The 25,178-nt window shown below is 36.2% G+C and overlaps 1 protein-coding gene across 33 annotated transcripts in view; it reads right to left on the minus strand.

The window, feature by feature from the left end:
- The window catches only part of MYT1L (myelin transcription factor 1 like), a 328,171-nt gene that overhangs the window by 23,038 nt on the left and 279,955 nt on the right, over window positions 1–25,178 (minus strand). For 31 of the 33 annotated variants that reach the window (XM_066994876.1, XM_066994874.1, XM_066994866.1 and 28 more), the window contains 3 exons: window positions 8,514–8,576; window positions 3,560–3,643; window positions 2,208–2,429 (listed from right to left, as the gene is read on the minus strand). In XM_066994876.1, coding sequence (XP_066850977.1) covers window positions 2,208–2,429; window positions 3,560–3,643; window positions 8,514–8,576 — 369 coding nt within the window. Of the gene's footprint in view, window positions 1–2,207; window positions 2,430–3,556; window positions 3,644–8,513; window positions 8,577–25,178 lie in introns of those variants that run through there. The other 2 variants (XM_066994891.1, XM_066994892.1) reach the window with 1 other exon arrangement.

A 25,178-nucleotide genomic window follows, 5' to 3' on the forward strand; every position in this document is an offset into this window, starting at 1 on the left:
TGTACAACATTTAGGTGGTGAGACACTGGAACAGGTTGCCCAGAGAAGCTATGGATACCTCATCTCTGGAGGTGTTGAAAGTCAGGATGGGGCTTTGAGCAACCTAATCAGTGAAACATGTCAGGGTGTTGTCCACGTCCGTTCAATGTCTGTGGCAGGGGGTTTGGAACTAGATAGTCTTCAAAGGTCCTTACTGCCTCAAAATATTCTATTCTTTTATGATACTTTGTGTGAGCAAATAAACTAAGCCCTTTTAACAACATCTTAAGAATTCTACAAGGATTAATCATGTTTTAAATAATATGGCTTGTTATTAATGTTGCCTTGGTTTACAGAAGCTTCAAGAAATTGTTAAACTTGCTCACAACAACTTAGAACATTGCACTTTGTTAAGTCAAGACAGTTAAATAAGATCAGTCTAATTCAGTGAATCTTTTTAAGCAACCTTTCATCTTTGGCTGTTCTCTGCCAATAATGGACCTTATGGCCCAGCACCTCGTCTTACAAGGTATGACGTTTACATGTCTCAGTTTCTGTTTAAGATAACAGAGAAAGCACATGGCTGCTACATGTCTAAATGTCATATTTAGGTTTCTCCATTGGAAAAAAAAGTTCTGTGTTTTTTTTGTTTGTTTTATTTTTTTTCATGAAAACAGTCCTATTAAAAAAAAATCTAGATACCATTTGCCCCTTAATCTTGAAAAACAGTTAGATTTAGTATCAGCAGATTCCTTTTAGAAGTTAGGGTTAGTTGCTGAAGCAGTTTTCTCTATGTAAAAACTCCTTGAAAGTTACATTATTATAGTTATAATTACATTGTATCTTCAATTAAAGGTAAAATCATTCCAAAATTTTAATGACAGACCTCTGTAAGTCACATAAATGTTACACCACTATGAAATAAGCTAAAGTGAAATATGAACATTAAAACTGAAATTTTACTTAAAGCCAGAAACTTAATGTACACATGTGTACATCTGCAGAAATGGTCAGGGCTTCTGTATCTGCCACTCCGTAAAGCCTATGTGAGCTGCAGCCTATTTAATGTTTGACCACCTGAATAGCACCTCAGGTCATGGACCAAAAGCCCTTCACCCTGGGTACCATATGAACGCTAAGTAGAAAAACAGCTCTGAACATAATAAATACAAACTATCTGCACATAGTTTGGAGATGTTGCATTAAGGGTAGGGCTTTTGGGTTAAGTTATAAAGGGTTACCAAAGAATCAAAGGAAATCATTATAGGCATGGGAAGTAAGAAGAAGTAAAATTTTCACCTCTATAATTAGAATTGAGTACAAAACAAGAACAGTTTGGTTTAGTTAACTAAAAGGTACAGAAGTTCAGCTGAGGTCTGTCTGTAGAAAGGTATCAAATTAGGCACATTGACTTGATGTATTTGAAGTAATACAGTTTTATATTAGTTACTATGGAATAAAAGAAGAGATTTACCTTGGCATTGTAATCACGGTACAATTCCAACACAAAGATCCAAAAATATCCTTGCTTATTTGTGATCTAATATTTTAAAAAGGGGACAAAATTTATCCCTAATAGACTAGCCACAAATCTCCTAAAAGCTATGAAAAATATCATCACTGAAATCTCTTCTTTTTGCTAAGTTTATGAAAAATTTGATGTTGTATTTCTTTTGTTAAATATTTGTATTCAGTTATTTTTAATTAATATGCTGTATTGTTTGGACTTTTATTCTGTAATCTGCTTACTGTTTTGAGTGAACATTTTCATTATCAAATGAGAAAATTATATTGTATTTATAGAACTGGTTCCTGAAAATTCTTTCATTCCATGCTTGTTTGGGAATCAAGTGTGTTCAACATCTCTGAAAATTATGTGGATTCAGATGAGTGTTACAAAGTCTATTCTAAAGTAACTTGTCCAGAGTCACTCAATAAAGAAATAGCATATTTACAGTTATTGTCATGCACACTTTTTTCTCTACACTCTTCTGAGTATTATAGATTCTGATTCAGATTCAGGTCTCTACCTGCAAAGACTTGCATTTAAAAAGTCACAAGTCTTGATTTTTAGTCACCTAGAACATATGTAGGAAGCCTATTTTTCAAAGTAATAATGACAGTTAAAAGGAACAGAGAAATATCATGAAAAAAGCTGTATTCCAAACCTTGTAAATATAATTTAAATAATAAGCTTAAAGTGAAAAATATAAGCTATAGCTACTCACCTACGATGAGTCAGAAAACTACCACTGACATGTCCTGAGCCATCACATCCTGGGGTTGGACATGACATTCCTTCCGTCTTCACTGATTTCCAGGAGAACTGTGAGCCATTTAGGTATCCATCCTTTTGCCTTTTGGCAGCTAGAGGACACCCTGATGCACTGCGATGGGATGCATATTTTCCAGTTATATGACCCTGACCATCACAACCAGGAACTGGACATCTGGATAGCAGATAGATGAGATAAACTTTATTGTCTTGCCATCATATACCTGGTAGCCTCTACAACAAAGTCAAAGTAAACCCAACATGAAATTAAAAGAACAATCATGCACTGTGGTCTTAAAAATGTTCAAGATACCCTTTAGTGAGTAAAACTACAAACAGAACTTTACTAATTAAAAAATAAATAAATAAAATTGTTCTTTGATAAACAATAAGGAGGCTAGCCAGTAGATGAGGTCACAGATTTTGATATCATGCAATAGCAACAAAAAGAGTGAGATATATGTTTGAATTGTCTGTGTTCATTACAGTAAATATCACACTGGAATTAAAATGGTGGCTGCTGAGCTCGACTCAGTAAGGAAATTTCCTGTAAATAATCTCTAAGCACTTAGTATTATTCTTGTTCTGTTTTAAGTGTGTGTATGGAATCTAAAGAAGACTTGTCTGAAGTCATTGAAATGTTAGATATAAACAGAGTTAGGTATAAGGAGATCCATTTCTGCACTGAAAGGATGTTGCCAGATTAAAAAATCAGGAGTCAGATTATGAGAAATAATACGAAATCATAGTGCCTACTACCTCAGAAATGTGGAGTACCTTTAAACACTCTCTGAATTGGAAAGATCATAACAAATTATGTGCTACAGCCTAAAGAGATCAAAGAAGGCAGTTCCATATTCATCTGTTATTTGGGAATCCCTCATGCATTTTCCCTGTATACTTCCAAAAAACAAATAACCAGGGTCAGAAGGAAGAAGTTAAAATCTTCAAAGTGAAATGCTTAATGAAAACAATTCAGTAAGAATGCCACTACATAGCACATGTCAAAACAAGGCTGGTGACTTCACTGTTTGTCCTGCACTACAATATTGCTATTGAGTATCATATCCTTGGCTAGAATAAATCAGCACAGATCCCTGATTTGAAGTTCAGTCACTGAAGTCAATGGGGCCAGTGCAGAATTCCTTAGTATTTAGAGAGCTTTATATTTTTCTTAAGCAAAACTATTTCAAACCTAAACCATCTGCTCTTGGATAGCTATAAAACAATAGAGTTTGTCTTAAAAGCTGTATATATGACCTGTTATACAGCGTATGAAGGTCCTTTGACAATATTTGTTCTCACCTAATAGGTTCTTGGTCTTCTTTGTCTTCCTTGCTTTGTGCTATCCTGATTCCACTTTTCTTCGCTCGCGGACAGCCTGAAAGACTGATTGAAAGAAAATATTTTAAATAATTTCTCATTTTGGGGTACGGTCTGCAATGGATACACGTTCTATAATAAAAACTGGCAGAATGTGTAATCCTGTCCCGTTTCCAAAATCAAAGCTCAGTAGTTTAAACAGGGAGAGTTGCAGTATACAGCCACGAGGGGGAATCCGAGTATCTCGGTTTGTGATGGCAGGACAGGACTGCAAGCGCTGCGCAGGCCACACACAAGCAGTTCCCGAGAAGGCAGAGAATGCTGTTCTTAAACCCTCCGCCTAATAGTCCTTCCAGCTGACTCAGCAGCAGCAGTGGCAGCTTTGAAAGGAGTAGAAGGCCAGTGTTTCAGTGCTGAGAGGCATCACATCCTCTGTATGTCTGAGAGAGAAGGAAAAAGAGGCTCAAAAACCAGGCGTCTTTGGATCTCTTAGTAGGAAGAAAGATTTCTCTAGGGGACACGTTAGAAACACTGTGAAACCTTCTAAAGCATCATGTAAGAATGCTATAGAAAGGTTGAATTAAAAATATGCCAGAGCTCAGAGCTGTACAGTGCCTTCCTGGGAAAGAGTTTAAGTGCTCAGAACACATCCAGACAAAAAGATTTAGTAAAGACAAGTTTATATGTTAGGCCAACCAATGTTACTTTTAAGTAGACACTGAGAATGTCATTTTTACTACTAAAGATGGAAAAAGATCTACCTATTCCAGGATCTTGCAAGTTCAACTTTTGGACATGAAGAGTGTTATAGAAACTGCTTAGTAGACTTGACAATGACTGTAATAGATATTCAATGACATGAAGGGATTTTTTATTTTTTTTTTTTTTAAAGTAGCTGCTATCCCTGTTGAGGACACAGAAATCTCTATCCAAAACCCATGACCTGTGTTCTATTTAAATGTTATTTCCATCTTAACATATGAACAGATAAAAAGAAACCCATTGGTAAGAGCAACACATTCAAAATTACTGAGATGAAAGACAAAGTAGTGTTACAAAAATTTGCCTCAGAGAAAGAAATAAACTAAATAAGGTTTTTGTTTCCAGCATGACAAAATGTATTTCAGTGTTGTATAGTAGGTCCTGTCTTCAGGAGGAAGAGACAGAAACAGTGGCAGCAAAAAAAAAAAAAAAAAAAAAAAAAAGATTATTTTGTCTTAAGACTAGAGAGGACTCTGTGGAACAAGTAGTGAAAAGGTGATGCAATCATGGATGAAGTTCTGTGTTGGTAAATAAAAAATAAGCCATGGTCAAAAATGAGACTTTACATGCTGTAAAGACATAAATAAGTCAATTAAATAAAGGGAGGAATGTTGTCACAAGACACTAGCACAGAGTATATTACCTGGCAACATTTAGTGAGATGGCATGGCTACATCTATAGTGGTAAACAGAAGGGGCCTAGAACTATTGTCTTGACCCAAGACGAGCATGGTCACATCCACACAGCTAAACTCTCTCTGTAAAATGGGACAGCCACACCCATACAGCTTTGATAGAATGAACTGGATCTAATGGAGCTCCAAGTCATTCCTCAGAACTGCCTGCGAGATTTTCACTGGCCATAGGTCAGTACCATGTCAGGAAACGTACTAACAATTTAATAGTGTTGGCAACACCACTGCCTTTGTGTAGGACCAACAGAGTAACCTGTGCTCTTGCCCCATTTCATTTCCTAATACAAATGTAGCTGATCATTTTCCTTTTTAAAGAAAGCTACTGTTACTCTGTGTACAAACTAAATCTCATAAAACTATTTTAAATGGCATAGGATTTATTTGAAAGTTATAATGTCATAATCTGTAAAAGACCAAAGGCAGGAGGAAAAGAGTCTAATGGATTTAGAATAAGAGGAAGCAGGCTAAATTGGTTCATTGACCCACATATAACCTGGACTGCAGAAAGTGAAGGGGAGAGGATAGGAGTTATGTATATCCCTAGATAATATGCAAAACTAGTTTTACCCACTGTGTGAGAATTAGCAGGTTTCACATCCAAAAACTAAATAGTTAATAGAAATGCCTTAGAGAGCAATACTTTTTTAGTAGATGTACAGATGGGTATGCTTGCAGATTATGACATTTTCATAACAAAATCTGAATGAAGAATTTCTGCCTTGACTAACGATTTAATGCTTTCACATATTAAATCAATTCAATTATCACCTATTTGTTGGTATTTTGATGCATCATCTTTTTGCAATAGATCTTTCTATTCTGGCATTATGATTTATTAGAAAATTCTAAGACCTTTCATATCTTCTAAACAGACGTTTCCAACAGACAGCTTCTGAGGATATGATTAATTCATTTTTCCTCTGACAGCAGATTCACCAAGAAAACATATGTCAGGGATGAGCCTTCACTTTAAATTTTTTATCCTGTGATAACCAAAAAGCTATTACTTCATTTTGGTATCAGTTTAATTCCTTATCTATGAAGACAAAACACGAGAGAAGTTCAGCGATAGTATATGCCAGTATAACATCTTGCATACATTGAATGTCTTTGTGGAACTGCAGAAAGTTATGGCAGGGTTAAATCTGCCTTTGTGTATGTTATGCATTCAGCCATTTTAAATACAAATGATACTTAGACATCATGACAGCCATTTAGGAGAGAAGTTTATCATTCATTTCCTTCTGAAACTGAGAGTGTTGTAAGTGTATCAAATACAAATAAAAATGTTAACTCAGATGCAAGAAGAGATAAATGCTAATTTTCAGCATGGGAATTAACTGTGGAAGTACTGTGGGGTCTTTCACACTCAACGATTCCAGATTTAGGCTACTGGTTTGCTGCCCTTTTAAAGACGGTGCCTTTTGCCAGCCTCACCAGTTTAGAGAGTGACTTTGACAAACATCATGAACTGAACAGTGTGGGGCTGCCTTGGTTTAAATGCGGCAGGTCTCCCAGGGCAACACCAGCAATTTTAAGCAAAAATAGGTGTTACTCCTTCCCTAGTTCTGTGTCAGCATTCCTGTGCCTGAAGGCAGTCAATGACCTGGGACTGCTAGAGGCATTTTGGAAGAGAAATCAAGGCCTACTATGCTGACTTATGTGACCAATACAGATATGGTGGTGCTTCAAAAGGCTGAATGTACTAAATCCCAATGGACTGGACAAATTCCAGATCACTTTGTTCTGCAGTATTATTTTTTATATCTTTATATGTACTGAGTATGGTGCATAATCAAATGAAAACTTGATCCAGCACTCATCTACAATAAAAGAACATAGGAATTCAGAGATTAAGCTAGGTAACACCATCCAGCTCATGGTCCAGTCCTAGAGTAGTCAATAGACAATGTCCAGGGAAGTAATTTTAAAAACAAGCAGGCATGCAATGATACTCCCCTGCTAACCTTGCCAGCTTTTAGATTTCTTCTGTTTGTGACACTTTGGCTTCTCTACTACATTGTACTGAATCTTCACTGTCCTGCCTGTTTCTGGTTAAATAGTTAACTAAACACTAAATAGTTAACTAAACACTAAACAGCTTCCTAAAATAGCAAAGTTCAGGCATATCTTCACTAAACATAGCATTGGTAGAGGTACGAGCTGATAAATCCATGCATAATTAAATGTAGCTATAACTTTGACCTTAAACTACTTTGAAAGTGTGATTTTATCTCCTACATTGCATAAGTGATTTTAAAAATATTTACATCATCTTCTTTACAATGTTATTTGTACTCTTGATGGTTCTCTGTGTTTAACAGAAAATTGAGTTGTTATTGTGATCAATCATTTTTACAGCTTGTAAAGGTATGGCACATTTCTAATGTCTGTGCTATTTATCTTTTGACTTTAAACTGTTGCTTGTACTGCAAATACATTTAAACTGGAAGTATGTGTATTGACTAGTTATAGGCAATTGTAAACCTAGGGACTTGGTGAACCAAGAAAACATCCAGACTCAACAGCATTAATATGCATGGGAGAAAAGAGCCTTTACTAAAAAAAGAGAGGTGGACTACACTATTATTCTTCAATTAAATAGTGGATAACTATCTGCAAAATATAGTGGAGCTCTTCTCCACTGATTTATAGTTGTCAAATACCCACAAGGGCATTGCTAATTATACAGCACGTGGAACATTATCTCTACTGTGGTACCACAGTAATTCATTTTGGGGTTACCAGTAATATCTTAATTAGTAAATGTGAATCTTTCTTTGGTCCTTGGTAAAGATCACAGTTATAGTTTAGACAGTCAAGGTAACAGCTTTTATCCATAAATTTCTCTTCCTATTCTTCTGACTTAACATGGTTATATACAACACACTGTGATTTAAAAGCAAGCCCAGCTATTCTGAAATATATTGACAAGACTAGTGCATATTAGATGCAAGAGGTGTTTTTTTCACTCTGTTTAACACTGATAAGACTTCAGCTGGGAGAGGAGTAAAGAAAATGAGCTTCATTTCACACTTTAAGAAATAACAAGAGAGTCAGAAGAGATTGACAAGAACAATCAGGAAAAATATGCAGAAAAAAAATATGCAGGAACAGAATTTTAGTCCAGAGAAAGTAAGACTGAGGAGAATGGTGAAGTTATTCAGAATGTAAGGCAACAGAAACTTATGAATGTTGAATTGTTTCTCTGGGCTAACAGACAAGGGAGAAAAAAAAAAAAAACATTAATTTTTTACAAAGATTTTGCTAGAAAAAAATCTTCCTGTCTATTTGGGTAGTGAGCTATGCTGAAACTGAGGAATGTTATTCATTTTATGTAGAATGAGTTAGATCAATGTATGGCTATGTAGAGCACTCAATCCTACTTCAGTGCTGAGAAAGAGAAGAGAGGCCTGTTGAAGTCCCTCCTAGTCCTGTGGTTGTTTGATTTCAAGAATAAAAAATGTCTCTTTACATACCTTCGATGTGAAGCATAATTTCCAGTAATATGCCCAGAGCCATCACACCCAGGGGTGGGACACCTACAATAAAAATGTAAAAGATATAGAGCAGTGTTACTGACGAGAAAGATATAGCTGCCCATTTTATATTAAAAATATATATATATATTAATTGACTCGATAATTTTTTCCACAGGTGCCTGCCTTGGGGAACTCCAGCCATTGCTAAACCTGAGCTTAATTCCACACCAGGGACAAACATACTTTTCTCATTCATAAAATGTTTTTATTAACTACTCATCATCTGCCCATTCAAACACTTTCCGGATACTTCTTGTATCACCAGACTACTGGAGATTTCCAGCAGCAGTCTGACAACCCCACACCACCAGAAATGAGTAGGGTTGACAGCAAATGGAATACGCCCAAGATGTATTCTTAAGTAATAGCTAACATTACAAGTAAGCCATTTTGTTTTCCAGTAAGGATCTTGCTCTAATCCCACCACACAGTGTCATGAGACATTGGTGTACCTTTGTAGACACCCTGCCACCTCTCCATGAGATGAAGAAAATGCCTAAGGAAAAGGAAATGTACAGACGGGGAGGTAAAGATGTCTTCTTGCATAGAAATGGTAACCCACTTGGCATTCCCAGATATCAAGCAAACAGATACATTCATCAGTGGAATTTCTAATAGTTGAATGACAGTAGAGTCATCAAAGAAAATGCCTGTTTTTCTCTACATTGTGAAGATGATTGTGATCACTACAGAATAAGCTAAATTATAATGCTAAGTATAATCATTAGCTGGTATTTGAACTTCTATACTAAATCACGGAAAAGACAAAAGAAGAATTAATTTATACTCATTTTAATGAACTGTCAAATGCTAGATGAATTCCAAAACCTCATTTTTCCTGAGCCTCAGTTTTGATTTTTAGCTGTGCAATAAACCTCATTTCAAAGAAAACATTCTAATTTAAAAAAGCATGTGCACAATCTCCAGATGTTGTATTCTGAAACAAGAGATTTCCATAACATTGTGTTCAATGATTATTTGAATCCAAAAGTCATTCAGACTTTGGCTTTCACCCTTTAGTTACATGTGAGCTTTCCTCAAAGTTGGTACATACTGGTAAAGTGCTTTCATGGAGGTTTCTTCAAAAACTTGGATTTTTCTTAAAATCAGGAATTCAAGCAACCTGGAATTCAGTGCAATGGGGCTTTCATATTCCATTAGGTTGCCCTTTGCTCTTTAAATCTAATAAGCATTACCTACTTCTGAGGAGCTCAGCAGGGCCAAACCTCAAACACAATTAATGCAACCTTGAAAGAGATAAGCTAAACTGGAATTTGTTAAATAGAGTTCTCACATGGTGTTCTTCTGGACCAGTTCAGTTACTCTATAGAAAACAAAAATGCATTAATGCTTCTAGGATGTAAGCTGGTAAAACCACTGGGATTCACTGGATCACTTTCTATAAGTTTCTAGAAGATTCTCTTCTACATAACAAAGATCCTGTGTGCTTTGGATAAGGAATCTAAACAACATCCTTAAGGGTAATTCTCCTTTTCTCTTGTGGTATGTGCTTACTTCACTTTTTGTGAAGAACAGCCTTTGCCACAATGGCACTTTATTACTACATCTTTGCACAGGACCAAGTGTAATAAACCCCATGATCTTGACTAGAAAATGTAAGTACTACTGTGAGTCTTTGTGAGTCTTAGTATGTAAAAACCAATAGACACGCTGACATCACACATTAATCTTTCTGCTTGTAGAAAGATTAAAAAAAAAAAAAAAAAGATTTGCTGTTTCTTCTCACATAACTAGGTAAAAATATGGTGAACAAGTCATAGTTCTTACCTGTATAGCCCTTTCCATTAATTCTTTACTGTGGCTAGCCCAAATTTTGGAATATAGGTTGGCTAGTACTTGAAGTTAAAAAATAAATGGGGGGAGTCTTATGTTGAGATTCTTACATTTTAAATGTTACATATATATAGATATTTAGATGGTTTTCTTATGGCATTTTGTTAGACCTATAGAGAGAAGATCCACTGCTTCTTTTGTGTTTTTCTTTTTGTTTGGTTGTTTCTTTTTGTTTGTTTTTTAATCACAAGTATCTTCAGTGATCTACAAAACTTATTTCCTACTTCCATCAAGACCAGATACATCACTGAAGCCTGACTGAAGCCTCTGAAGATATTATATCAAAAGATATGGGAATAAAAATTAATTAATGAATTTCCTAAACTTTGACTCTAAGTGTCCATTGCTTTTAAATGAATAAAGGAGAGCAAGAAGCTATTAGACTGCTCCTCTGCAGTTTCTCTGAGGTACTACAAGGATTCCTTTTTTATGAACACATACTGTTTGAAGCCTTCATTTTCATCCACATACTCTTCAAGCCTTTTGAGAATAAGCTATTATCAAAACAGCACAATGGTTTTCTCACGTTTTCTAAGACTTTTGCTACAGGCAGGCATGATTAATAGTGTCTTAACAAAGAGGATTTGTAAGATATACCAGTATAACTGATCAATCAGTCTCAAGATGATACCATTACACCTCAACCATTTGGACACCTACACAATTTAAAAACTAGGCTATTTCTGCATCATTCGGAAAAAAAAAATGGAAGCAACTGATATAAAAGAAGAAACCACTTGCTGTAAATTTGAATTGAGAATCTTCAGAAATGGCTCTGTACAGTTCACATCAGTTTAAAATCATATTTTTGATTAAACTAGAACAGATTTTTTATATAGGCGTGGATTTTAGAAAGACCTTCCAGATTTTGGTTTCAGCACTATAATAATTGTTTTCTAGTCTCATAAGCTGATATTGACCTAAATGTACAATATGAAATGAGAGTTTTGTGAAGTTGATAAGAACATTTTAAAATCCTGAAACATTTCTATTTGTTCATGTTTCTATTCTGTGGGAAGTGCTTATAACCACTGTGAAATATGAGATGCTGATATGAAACAGTCTGTTTCAACTACGAAGTTACTACAATATTTATTTGCTCTGCTAAATAGATTAGATAAGGAGACAACTACAAGTAGCTGTAACATTAGAATTGTGGGTCTGGAATTTCAGAATACCTTATCATACATAGAACTTGCATATACTCTACTACTTTGATATCAACTACTAAATGCCTGTGGATATTTGACTTAGGAGATTGTATGTGCTGGCAACAGTGCCTGAAAAATATAAGTACAAGTGCTTACAAGAGGCAAGTGATATGAGACCCATTGAAAATGAATGCTGTAGGAAGTGGAAGAAAGAGATATACAGTTTCCTCAATTACTTAAAGTGAAGGTAATTTGGCAGAATCAGAAGCTCACTAGTGGACTCTACCTAATAGCTTATTGCAGCAAAGGAAATACTTTAGTACTGCAAAGAGTGAAGTGACAAAAGGACTTCTCTTTGTAAAGAATGAAGTTCAGACTGTATAACACTGGCACTTTAAACAAAATCAGAGCATCCAGAAAAAGAGCTTGTCAGTGATGGGAAATGCAGTCAGCACTGCCTTGATGTCCTATTCAGTTCACAGAACATCCCAGAGAAGCTTTTGTAGGAACATAAGCATGAGCAGAAAGCAGGAAACAACAGAACAGCAACAGCTGCAGCAGCTGCATTCAGTATTGGGCTTAGATTCAATAGCAGGAATAAAGAAAAGGTGAAAAACAAAATGAGATAAATAAACTTAAGCCCTATCACTCATTCTTCACAGAAAAAAGAACTGAGAGTGTGCAGCAATTAAAAAGGCTTCCAGACAATTGAAAGAACTTAAGGAGGTTGCTGGGACTGTGGAGGAAATGGATGCAATGCCCAAATGGGTTCTGAGAGGGTTTTTCCAAATGCCAATGCTTAAAAGACTTGATGCAAGCTCAGCTCAGAAGAAAAGACAGCTTACTTCAGTACAGAAGACTACAAATAAAATATGCATTTAAACCTATATTCCCAGGTTTTTATTTAGATATATAGGAGCTATATAAGTTGATGCGCAACTTGCATATTTAAATAACTTATAGATCAGCTAGCATGGAAACAGAAATGTTGTTACACAAAGGTGCTAAGAGAGGACAGAAGTAGTTTTTTCCTTCTTGTTGTGTATAACTTTGGTTGACTTACTTTTAAGATTGATTTTAATATATAAATTATCTCTAAAATTCCAATAAAACAGAGATATAGTAACCTGTAATATAAATTCTATATAAATAATGTATAATATATATATAAATATAATTATATACAATTATATATAATATAAATATATAGTATATAAATAATTCTATATAAAATATAAAATCTATTTTTTTTTTCCTGTCAAGAATTTTTACTACAAAATTACAATGGCTTTTCAGAATCAGAAGTATTGTACTTCCCTTGTTAGAAGACAGAGCTCATGGATTTTTTTTTTCAGTACAAGCAGTCTGAGCATAGCCCAGAGCCTGAGCTCAGGCTTAGGTTTGGGCTCAAGCTCAGGCTTCGTCTCTGTAAGAAACACCTGTGTTACTGAGATTCAGCAACACAGTGAATTCTGTTTCCATCTCAGTCAAATCTTGTCTTCAGAGCTTGGCCGGTTTATATACATATATAAATCAAAATGGAAATCTTGGATGTAGAATTATACAAGCCCAAATTCAGCACACCACCCAAACAGAAGTTAGGTCACATGATTATTTTTCACTAGTTGGGTGATAATGTTTAATTTAAACATCAGAGACAATTCTAGCAGCTGTAACCAATATACCTTTTTGTCTCCTTTCCCTCAGTCTCTTTCCCCTTTAACCACTCTTCTATGGCCTGCGCCAAGCCCTCTTCCTCATCACACCAGACGGTCATTTCAGCCTCACTGCCCTTATCAATAAGGCCAGTTCACTTGGTTTCCACTATGGAAAGGACATGTTATCTAGTTAGGCTGTAGTTTTAACATGAATTGGCAGGTTTGTATGTTATCTCTGTACTTGTTTTTAGCTATAGCTTTCTGGGGATTAGTAATAGCACTCAGTGGACACTCTATAGACACTCTACAAATAAAGAAATAAAAACAGTCACCAATAAAGATGAAGAGTATTGCCAATAATGGCTATGGCAAATTCCTTCTATACTGGTTTTGTACTGAGGATGCTTGATTTTTTAGAACTGAAATTAAGCCATTATTTTTTCTCACACTGGTGATGCCAAAAGCCATCAGATGCTATTCTTTCTAGGACCTATCATCAAACTGTACTAGGATTCTATTGCAATGGGTAGATAATATATATCTTTTATAACCTATTACTAGTAAGATAATGTAATCAGTTCTAAAGTTTGATGTTATCTTTTTTTTTTTTTTTTTGGTGTGTTTTACACCACTTTGCATCTACTATGTTGTGGATCCAATCTTCCCTTGAGCCTTAAGTAACTACCATACCTACCATACGTAAACGAATACATAGAATGTTTATCCTATAAATTAGTCATTAAATATTTAAAACTGATGTAGCTAACAACCCAAAAGAAAAATCATATTGAATTGAGATGGGGAATAAACCAGTAAGTTGTACAAAAATTCAGAATGGCCCTTTAGAATGTTCCACACTGCAAAAGAATTGGAATTTAACAGAAAATTATATCTTCCCCATAGTTTTATTTTGACCATGCTGTCAATCTCTATAGTATAGATGTGATTTTCTGTTGAAGACTCAGAAAGCCTAGAGAAATATAATTGTTTCCCATGGGATTTTTTTTTTTCATAGCAGAATGTAGAATTTTTTATTGTCTGGTGGTTTTCATGTATTTGAAATTCTGTTTTATTTGACTGAATCACCAGGAATGGAATTCATAGGTTGGGAGGCTGGAAGACAGACACAATAATACTTTGCATTTCTATCTTCCATCTGAAGATCTGAAAGTATTTTACAAACATTAATGGATAAAATCTCACAATAGTGCTTTGATGAAGGAAAGGATTTAGCAGACAAAAACTGGGGCATACAGAGGCTAAATGACTTTACACAGAAGGGGAAAACAGGCTAGAAGATATTCTTATTCACTGCTCTGTTTGCAGCTATAAAGCCATATCTCCTCTGAAACTACATATAGATTCATAAACAAAATATTGTTCTTTTCTAGTCGGGTAGTCCAGAAAAAAAAAAAAAAAGTTACAAAAGTAGAACTGCAAAGATACTGTGTTTGCAGTTCCCTGAACTGAATGTGTGAGGAATGAGTAAAAAAGGGAACTGAACAAGAAAAGGAAGGGATGAAGAACTTTGTCAAATGAAGAAACAGAGTTTGGTATAAGGTCTGGTAAGTTTATGGTATGTCTATGCCTCTACAAACTTGAGTGCTTTTAAAAAAAAGAATATGTGCAGCTCTTGATAAACAAGTCCCATGTTTGACTCCAAAGAGGCAAAGAGATAACAATAATAATCTGACTCTTTCCTACACCACACACCGCTGACCTGCATGGAGGACTCCAGGGGAAGAGGAGAGATGATAAATAGAGCTGTGCAGTCCTCAGTGGAAACTTTTAGGCCATGGGTGTTTCAGTAACAGTCAGGGTTTGGGCTACTGTTATGAAAACTCCTACTTAGTAGGAACTGGATTGTAAACAGCAACTCATTTTGCATTTACGTTTCTGAGCAGAGTAACTCTGCCAGTAAGTACTGTCCTAGATATTGCTGTGAAGGCAGTATGTACAGATGTATAAATCTCTGAATCTTATTTTCTGTCTCAGGCACTGTGGTAGATTATCAAGCTCAAATTAAGCATGTAAAGTGGGAACGTTGATGATTCCTTTCCTCAAGAAGCCACAGAAAAGACAGTGTCTGTTGTAACTCCAGCAGGAACACAGATGCTTTTCGACTTTTACCCTGTCGTTTCTACTTTAGTGTTGTTACTTCCATTCATTCACTGCCTAGACAGAAACCCTCTACCTATACAACCTATTTGCAGTGAAAAACTGTTAAAACTGTTCTGCTAGGATGGATTTATTTTCTCTTAATTTTCCTCAATTAAGCTGCACATCTACATACTTTTATCACTTCTTCTTTTTCACATTTTCCACCATTGTTTTTCTTTCTTGATGACTCTTTCTCTTCATTTTCAATCCTTTCCATTCAGTGGAACAGGGATTTCCATTTAACTTTTGTCTCCAGTTTGCTTTCCATCTGTATTCCTCCATAGTGTTTTTCTTCTACATTTTACTTCTGCCTTTTCCAGATCCTTTTCACAAAATCTCAGAATCACAGAATGGTTGAGGTTGGAAGGGACCTCTGGAGATCACCTGGTCCACTGCCCGCCCCTTCCCCAAAGCAGGGCCACCCAGAGCAGGTTGCCCAGGACCATATCCAGGTGGGTTTTGATGATCTCCAAGGAGAAGACTCCACAACCTCTCTGGGCAGCCTGTGCCAGTGCTCCATCACCTGCACAGCACAGAAGTGCTGCCTAGTTTTTCAGATGGCACCTGTGTTCCACTTTGTACCCACAGCCTCTTGCCTTGTCACTGGGCACCACTGAAAAGAACCCGGCTCTGTCCTCTTTGCACTCTCCATTTTCTTCCTCATTGTCACTTCTTGTCATTTTTCAATTTTATTTTTCTCCCTTTTACATTTTTCTTCTCTGTACCCTTTGGCTGTTGTCTTCATTCTCTGTTCCTCCCTCATCCTTTCCTCTTTTCATGACTCTAATAACCTTGAAGTTGACAGTTCTTTATTCCTTTCCTCCTCTTTGTTGTTTCCTTCTATTATCTGTCTTCACTCATCACCCTCCTTGTCGTCCTGCTCTTTTCTCCCAGGTGATTTTGTCTTTCCCTTAGTCTGCATCGCATGTGGCCCTCTTACATAGCTGAAATGACTGGGTACACATTGCATCTTTGTGTCAGGGGAGAAATCGCTCTGCGTGGTGAAACCTTAACACTGAATTTCTTGACTGCCAAGACACAATGAGTCACTTTCTTCCACTCTTCTGTTTTCATTAAAGTCCCTGCAAGCTTTATCATTGGCTTCAAAGGGAACACAACCAAGCTAGCACTGGGTGCTCCTGAAAATTACATTCACAGCTCATTTGAAGCTTATTTAAATTGGTTCAAAAGGAGACAAAAACTCTGTGGGACAGGTATGCAGATAATGGATAATCTCAGTGGACATTGAGTCTATGATTTCATATTCCAGGCAAAACATATGATCTACTCCTCACAAATATACCTAAGAAAGCATGTGAAGTTAAACACTTATAAAGATCAAAGTTTCACAAAGATGCGTTGTAAGCCAAAAATAAAAAGGAAGTTAAATTTAGATTCATATGTTAATTAGTTCCTTGTATTCAGCCTAACAAGAAGGAGCACTTAATCACACATATTTGGTTTTAGCAAAAGTGCTAAATGCTGCTTTTTCATATGTAAAATACTGCTAACATTTCTTACATAGAATCCTGACATGCAAGTCCTTATTGCAGGTAATAGGAAATTTAAAATAAATAAATAAATAAATAAAAATCCCAAACCCCAAAACCATAAGAGATATAAAGGAAGACAATTTGAAGAAAGGACAACAGAGGCCGTCCTCGTTCCCCTATCCCCCATCCCCTGTCAATTGTGTTGGTATGGCAAATGAATTAATTGAGTAAAAATCTATTTTATCATTTGTTCACAGGGACTGGATCCAGTGCAGTTCCAATGAATGGTCAAGAGATCAGGGAATCCAGTCAGGGATCACTCCTGGTGGGGTACTACCATGCCCTCTCAGAAGACATCGAGAGACGTTCAGGTTGGAAATAATCGGAAAGACATGGCATGGAATGACTTCTTGTTACCACTTTCATTGTACCGTTTTTCTATCCGTAAGGGAATGATGCCAGGCCTATGGAGCTAGTCCAGGCAAGAGACTAAAATAATTTTGGCTCAGAGGGTTCACAGAGTAATTTCAGTCATTTCTATCTCTGCTGAGAGATTGCTCTGTCTCTCTCTTTGCCTCTATAAATCCCCAGCAATTGAACGGTTCTAAACTGGGGATGGCAGCATACTCTCCTCCTTAGGTAAAATTTAATTAATTCCTTGACTCTTTGCATGTATAATTTTGTGTCCTTAGCTCCTGGTACTATCTGCATTGCATTTCTGCATTTTTTGAACTGTGTGTGGGTGAGAAAGAACATGATATGCTTCTTAATTAAACTGAAATCCATTTTCCTATAAGCAGACTAAAATGCATCATGCTGGCATTTAAAATATCACTGTGCACTCGCATGCACAGATACACATGATGCTTTTAAATTAATTATATTGCTTTAGAAAAAATACTGTGCTTTCAGTTACCACCTCTGCGTGCTGTCTGTTCTGCTAGCAGTCAGGACTTCCCAGCCTCTCTGCAGCAAGTGCCATGATGTGCTGCCCGCTGTTCTCACATCTAGCACCAGCATATACTGCCTAACATGCCAGTTGCCAAAGGCATGGTAAGTGCCTAATGTGAAATCACTTCTGTGCACTACCCAGGGGGTGTTCCGTTCACAGAAGCTGCCAGGGGGAAGCTGTGAATCAGCTCTCTCCCTGGGCACCTTGCCCACGCTTTCTCTTCTGCCAGCATCGCCTGCCTTGGAGGCAGCACTGGCCAGCTGCACATCCCATCCCTGCAACAGCGAGCACTTCCTGGCACCAGGGATGAATCAGTTCCAACATATGCAAATTCAAATGTTCATTTCCAAACACCTCATGCTTTGAAAAAGCTTCATTTTTATAGTGAAGGAATAACACACAATTATAGAGGCATGGAGAAAAATACAAAAGGAGATAGCCTTAAGACAACACATCCTACAGCTAGGAGCAAAGCCATGCAAATTCTCTGTCTCCTAATAATACTGCTGCAAACCTGTGCTTGAAAGTTAATTCAGAGTAAGGGTAAGTATGACTTTGAAATACATGGGCTTTTCTTCAGTAATTCGGGGTGGACACATTTGTTTCTGAAGAGTGTCCTGTTGCTGGTTGGTCTTACAAAATGTGAACCACTAGTTCTCTCAAGAATATCTGCCACTCAGTCACTGAAGAGCAAGATTTCTAATCAGGGTTTGCAGAACAGCCAAGAAGAGTGACTTGATTTCTTTTGCTTCTTGTATGTGAAAAGAGGTCAGAGAGAAACAATTGAAGACAATAGCACAGGCATAGCATTTTGGAATTCTTTACCCTGGAAGGTATCTTCAAAAGCTCTTGCAACTGGTCTAGCTTTTCTATTTATGATGTAATGCAAATTTTAACACAAATTTAAATTTATATTATGCCAAATGTTGAATACTTTAAAAATGTATTATTTAAAGTAGGGATTTTTCTCCCTGTTAAAGGATTTACATTATGGTTAGGTCAGTAGCCTAACTGGTTGCCTTGAACACCATAAAATTATCAATAGCATCATTCTTGAACTGCTGTCTCTGTTGCTACTTCTTCAGACAATTCATGCTCTGCTCTTTTGTACTATGTACATCTTATCCTTGGTGAAGAAAATACCAAAGGCTCTAGTGGGAACAGCAGTATGACCTTGAATGTGTCCTTTCCTGAGTTTCCTGGAGGTTTGGGATGACTTCAAAATCTACAAATCTGGAATACTCAAAAAGTTCAGCACCTCCACAAGAAAGACTCAGAAAAAAAACCTATCAGATTAGGACTACTAAAAGCAGAGGAAACAAACTAAAAACTTTCAATAGTCTGTGGCCTTAACAATCTACTACTGTTGTTGGGAAGAAGGTGTACCTCCTGGCTTTAGACACTCCTTAGCTATTCTGTTTATCTGTTTTTCATTTGAACATAACTGTTCAAGTTGTACACTCACACATAATTCATCAAAAGAAGTAACCTAGAAGAGTAGGAACAGGGATAGTTGGACATAAAGTAAAAAAGAAAGGAAAGGCTGAGTGGGAAGGATGGAAAGAATAACAGCTTGAAGAAGTTCCAATTTACATGCTCTCTTTCAAATTAGTTCATTTAATATTGCTATGAAGGACTGAGTCTACAGAAACATCTGTGATATTTCTAGCCCTTTATAATTTAGAAAGAAACAGGAGTCCCATCTCTAACAAGAGTTCTCTCAGCCTAGCATTACGGCAAAGCCATAAATGAATATGATGGTAAACATCTTTGAGTTATATAGAAAATATATAAAGGGGTTAATGAGGGCTCATAAGTTTGGAAAAAAAAATCATCCAAATGACAGAAATGTAATGGGCTTGAATTTTCTTCACACTATTAACAGCTTTTCTCTTAGTCTTCTGTTTCAAAAGAGAAACGAAGAAGATTATTTTCAGTGCATATTCAATACGGTAAGATAAGTTACGCCAGGAATTTAGTGTAAAATGTGTTTATGAGACTAACTGCACCATAAGCCTAAGAGGTATGTTTTGTTCCATGCACACTCACTATGCTGTACCTATTAGTAATGTGAACAAGGGTTATTTTAGTATAAAGTTCCTATACTGGATGGACTTCTAAATCTCTTCTGAATGTATGGTTTCTATCTGAAAACATGTGCCATCCAACAACAAGGACAGGTTAATGTTTGGAAAAGGGGATCAAGCCCTCAAGGGTTTCACTTCTCTAGACAGCTGAAGCACAGGAACTACTTTCTATTTTGGGGGTGAAGAGTCAACAGCAAAAGAGTAAAATCCTTCAGTTTTTATTTTATGAAAACAAACATCTTTTTCCCTCTAGGCCTACAAACATTTGTCAGAAGCCCAAGTGAGGAAATGTGAAAATACCAAGTGTGAATTATATCATACTGTAAGAGGCAGTCTGGTCTAGTGAGAAGGCTAATGAACAGTACAGCTAAGGGAAATCCAGTTTTGTTACTGATTTATCATGTGAGTTTATACTAATTTTGAGCAGCTTCTCAGGCATGCTGTAAGTTTTGGTGTGATTGACTTGAGACTCATGCTCCATCTACATTGACTTTTAAGTATAACTTCAGCATTTACTTGAGCCTTAAATTACCTTAGTCCTGCAATGTTAAGCAAAGCTTAATGGCATACTGAAGCAAAAATTCTTATTGCAAGTCCAGTCAAGAACCTATCTGCAAGGAGGACAGGTTGAGCACAACTAGAGCTATGTTACACGTACTCCATCCTACTGTCTTGAGGTAGTCTCAGAAGACAGGCAGCGGACAGACAAATCAGCCCTAATGAAGTAATACTTAGGAGTGAACAATGTCTTCTGTACCCTTCCCAGCACTCTGAGAACTATAAACACTGAGTCACAAGTCTGTATTGCTGCACGATGCAACAGGATGTTTAGGGTCTTGGAGCACTTGATATATGAGGCTGCTAGAGCTGGGCTTGTTCACTAGGAAGAGAATGATCTTATTGTGTAAGAAACAATCTTATTTCTGTCTACAAATACCTAACAGGAGGGTTTGGTGAAGGCGTAGCAGAAGTTTTCTCAGAGGTGCACAGCTGAAGAATAAGGAGGTAGCAGGGACCAGCTTCAGCATGAGAAAGTCCAACTCATTAAAAATAAATAAATAAATACCACAAGTCTGGGCAAACCCTGGAACAGGTTGTGGGATCTCCAGCCTTGGAGACACTCAACAAGGTTCTGAGCAACTTGCTCCAAATGGATTATTGGCCTGAGCAGGAGTTTGGAGTAGGTAACTTCTGGAGGTAATTTTGCATGATTTTATAGGTCTGAATAGATCCTTAATGCTCTATCAGAGAGCATACTCTTTGGCCTCTTATGGGAGCACAGACACAACTTTTCATTACTGATTTCTGGAAAGACCAAGACCTATTATTCTACTTGATTTCCAACCCTTTCTTGATAATTCAAGTTCAAACATCAGCTAATTCTTTTGTATAAAAATTTCAACAATTCGATTTAAAATGATGATTATGAAGTCCAGTTTGCCTAGTTAATGAATGCTCAGAGAGGGACTGTGTAGCCTGAGAAAACGTTCCCAGTTTCTGCTCCAGGCATTCAACTGCCTCTGCTTCTGAGCTTCCTGTCCCTCTTGACAGGGTATTGCAGCTGTCTGGATAGCAGTAAGAGAAACAACTGAGCTTTCAGCATGGTATTCAATGACCTGAAATGGGTGCCATTTCACCCTAACCTGTCAAACTGTATGAAGCAGTTCACACTTCATGTGAACAAAGGAGACATCCTTTCAGTCAGGGCAGGAACCTCTGATAAGACCATTAAAACTGTTCCAAGCTAAACTACTCCTTGTGCTGGAATCTGAGACTGTATTTGAACAGCACTTAAGTAATAATTCCAGCTTCATAAGAATGTTCCAAGGTATCATTAACTATAGCACTCAAAAATGAATTGTGCTTTTTATTGTCAGGCGATATTCTCTAGTATCTTTTCTTACTTTGGCCCTCCTTACTTTCTCCTTAAAGTTAACAAAGGCAGAAAGGCCAGGCTTTTGTACAGTTTCCCCTTCTGTAACTCCCATAAGATTAGGCAGTGCAAGCTTGGTTTATACTGTAAACATTTCATGAAAGAACCACTTTAATTTTGCAGTCTAACAGCTGCAGGAATTGCTTCCTAAACAGCCGTGCAGAGTGCTGGAGAGGTCAGAGGTTACAAACAGGGATAAATGGCTGTGCAGCACAATGGTACTGTGAGGCTGCACAGTGCAGTGTATAAAACAGCTCGCTCTCTCCCAGAAACACTTTGCTCCCGGTTGGGAATACAGGCAGAGAGAGAAGTGCTCATGCTCTATTATATCCTAGGGTCAGAGCTCTCATACTCTGTAGAATTGGAAAAGTAGAGTTGAGTGAGAGGCTAACAACTTTTACACACTTTTTATAAGAAAGAGGTTTCCTTCTTATTTTTATTTATTTATTTTAACAAAACACTTCCTCTTCCAAAACCACTTGTTGCTTTTGTGTGCTTATAGCCAAATATCCCTGAGTATCTATTTACTGCTCTTTACTCTCATTTCTAATTCACTCAGTTAGTTTTGATACAGATCTCATGCAAACATTGATTAATTATTTTCTGTCTTCAGGTTTTCTATTTCCAAGGTGAGTATTTACATCTTGTATTCAAACAATTTTATTTATTTTTTAAAACACTATCCTCATAAAGATTCCTGCTAATTAACTGCCCCCTGACAAGGATTTGGAGAATAATACCTGGGCAGGAACACAGCTGAAACACAAATTCTCTGTCTTGATTAGCTCAGAAGTTGTGATCCTCAGGTATATACTACACGGAAGAAGAGCATCTTATGAAACCCCTTGCAATGAATCAGGGATAGGCAGAATTCCAGTCTGAGCACCCATACAGCCACAGGAAATCCATAAATTTCAAGATGATTACAACATCTCAAGAAGGTCAAATGAAAGACTGTGGAACAGGTTAGCCATCAAACTACACCGTTCAGAAATGTCTCCTATAGTTTGCCACTTCCCAGTACTCATTGTGCACTGTACCTCTCATACAGAATTTAATCCGTTAGTTGTGTGTTTAGAATGTGCTGTATTTACCTTTTTTATGCTAAGGGAAATTTATGAACAAGCCTGGTCCCAGGGAGAAAAAAATCACCCTTTCATTAAATACCATAAATACCATAAAATTAATAACAGTTGCTTTACTTTGGAATGGAAAATATTTTCATTGATGTGAACAGACAAAAAGCTTTTCTTGACCTTAAAGACATTTCCACTTCATTCTTGATTATATAAGGATTTATATGAAGACATACACACATTTGGTCTGTTATACATTAACAATCACAAGATTTTTTTCAAAAAATGGAGATAAATGGTTCTTATATGTTTACTTATTACTTCTTTTTAAACCAGTAGCATTTACTGTCGGTTCAGTATGCTTAATACCATCATTTTCAAAAAAGAATTAAAATCAGGTAAAATATGGTTAAAACATTGTATTCTGGATATAAATTTTGTATATAAATTGGTAGACAATTACTTCTCATATGAATTAAATATTACTCATTATTTTAATTTGTGGAGGTTTATTGTATTAAATAGAAGTCAAGCAAAAGTTAAAGAGCTTCCTTACCAAGATTTTATTAATACCTCTAAAATGTTTTCTTCTAAAACAAGTAATGATTTAATGGGACCCTGCCTATGACAACAACAACCTGAAACTGCTTTTGTCTAGTGTAAGGAGTGCAAATTCTGCTCATGGGGATATGCATGGAATTTGGCCTTGTAATATTGTTCTCACTCCATTAGAAAAAAAAAAAAAAGCTGCTCAGGGCCAGCTTTTTACAGCTACCAAACATAATCTCAGATCCAAAGCCAACTAAGTCTGGATCAAGCCTCAGACTGTCTCAGAAACATTGGAGGTCCTTTTCTGTAAATGACTTCTGAAGATTAAATTTTAGCTGGCTTTAAAAAATAAAGAAAAAATAATAATTCCATTCTTTCAGATTCTTTACACTTAAGTCACAACAAGTGTACTGGGTGTTATTAGAAAACAAGGCTTGCCCCTCCTCCACTGCACCTATACTTTTGGAACATACTTACGCTTTCCTGACAGATGTTTCTTGATTAGTGCATCAGAGGAAAACAAATCACCACCTACAATGGTTCCTGGAGAAGCCTTGAGAAAAAACCCATAATCTATATTTTTTTAAATGATTTTGTTATTTAAATACAATTTTTATGAATTCCCTGTTTTGTTTTTTTTTTTTCATAATTTATTTATAACTTTTATTCAAGGGGAACAAAACCAGCAATGTATCTCTGCAGTATCCAGAGAGTACCCAACATTCACAGTTTTTATAACCAAACTTATTTGTGAAATGTGAAGTAGTTAAAATAGCAGATATTGAATTCATACCCTTAAAAAGTATAACCCTGGTACTTAAACGAAAAATATATAAATATTTGTAAGAAATGTCCAACATAGTTTTTCATTTTTATATCTATCATATGCTCACATCTGCATTATAAATTCAGATCATATAGCCAAAAAGGAAATTATATGTAGTTTACGTATTAAACTCTGAATTCAACATTCAGTAGACTGCATTTAACACAGGGTCATTTTAGTTCTTTTAAGTATTGTCAGTTTATACAAGCAAACAAAAAATCTCTAGGCTCATTCATTGTTTAGTAGGAAAAAATGAATTAAATTGTGATTTTCATACACTGTCTGCTTTAATTTTTTTTTTTTTTTTTTGGTGTGAATTATGTGTTCAAGAAAAGAGCCAGACTGACTGGCCTGGAAAAAAAATAGTTATTTACCTGTAAAAAACAAAGCAAAACAACAAAGAATGACTGTGGTTTGGTTTTCTTATAAACTGTGTCTGTATGATTTGATTCCTTTCCTACTTAATACAGAAGTGCTCCAGTATCTAATCTTTTGAATAAATTATATTTATAGCTCTTTTAAGCTGATCGTATGCTTTCATAATGATGTCCCCATTAAACTGCAGCCTAAAAATTTGGAAACTGTATTCCACTCATCTCAGCATAGTGCTATCTCTGAAGTTTGAAGATGGCATTTTAAATATCACTCTGACTACTTTACAGCTGATTGTTTAAATAAAACAATGTAAATAGTATAATTCTGGAAATCACTTTTTTTTTTTTTATAGACTCAATTATTTGAGGCCCCAACTTTTTCCCTTTTTACCACAGTCCAAAAAATAAATAAATAACAATAGTAATGTGCTTCTCCAGCAGTCCTCCTCTGCCTCTTTTTTATTACAGAAAATAGATACTGCTGGAGCT

Source organism: Anser cygnoides, chromosome 3 (assembly GCF_040182565.1).
Source record: "Anser cygnoides isolate HZ-2024a breed goose chromosome 3, Taihu_goose_T2T_genome, whole genome shotgun sequence".
Classification (NCBI taxonomy): domain Eukaryota; kingdom Metazoa; phylum Chordata; class Aves; order Anseriformes; family Anatidae; genus Anser; species Anser cygnoides.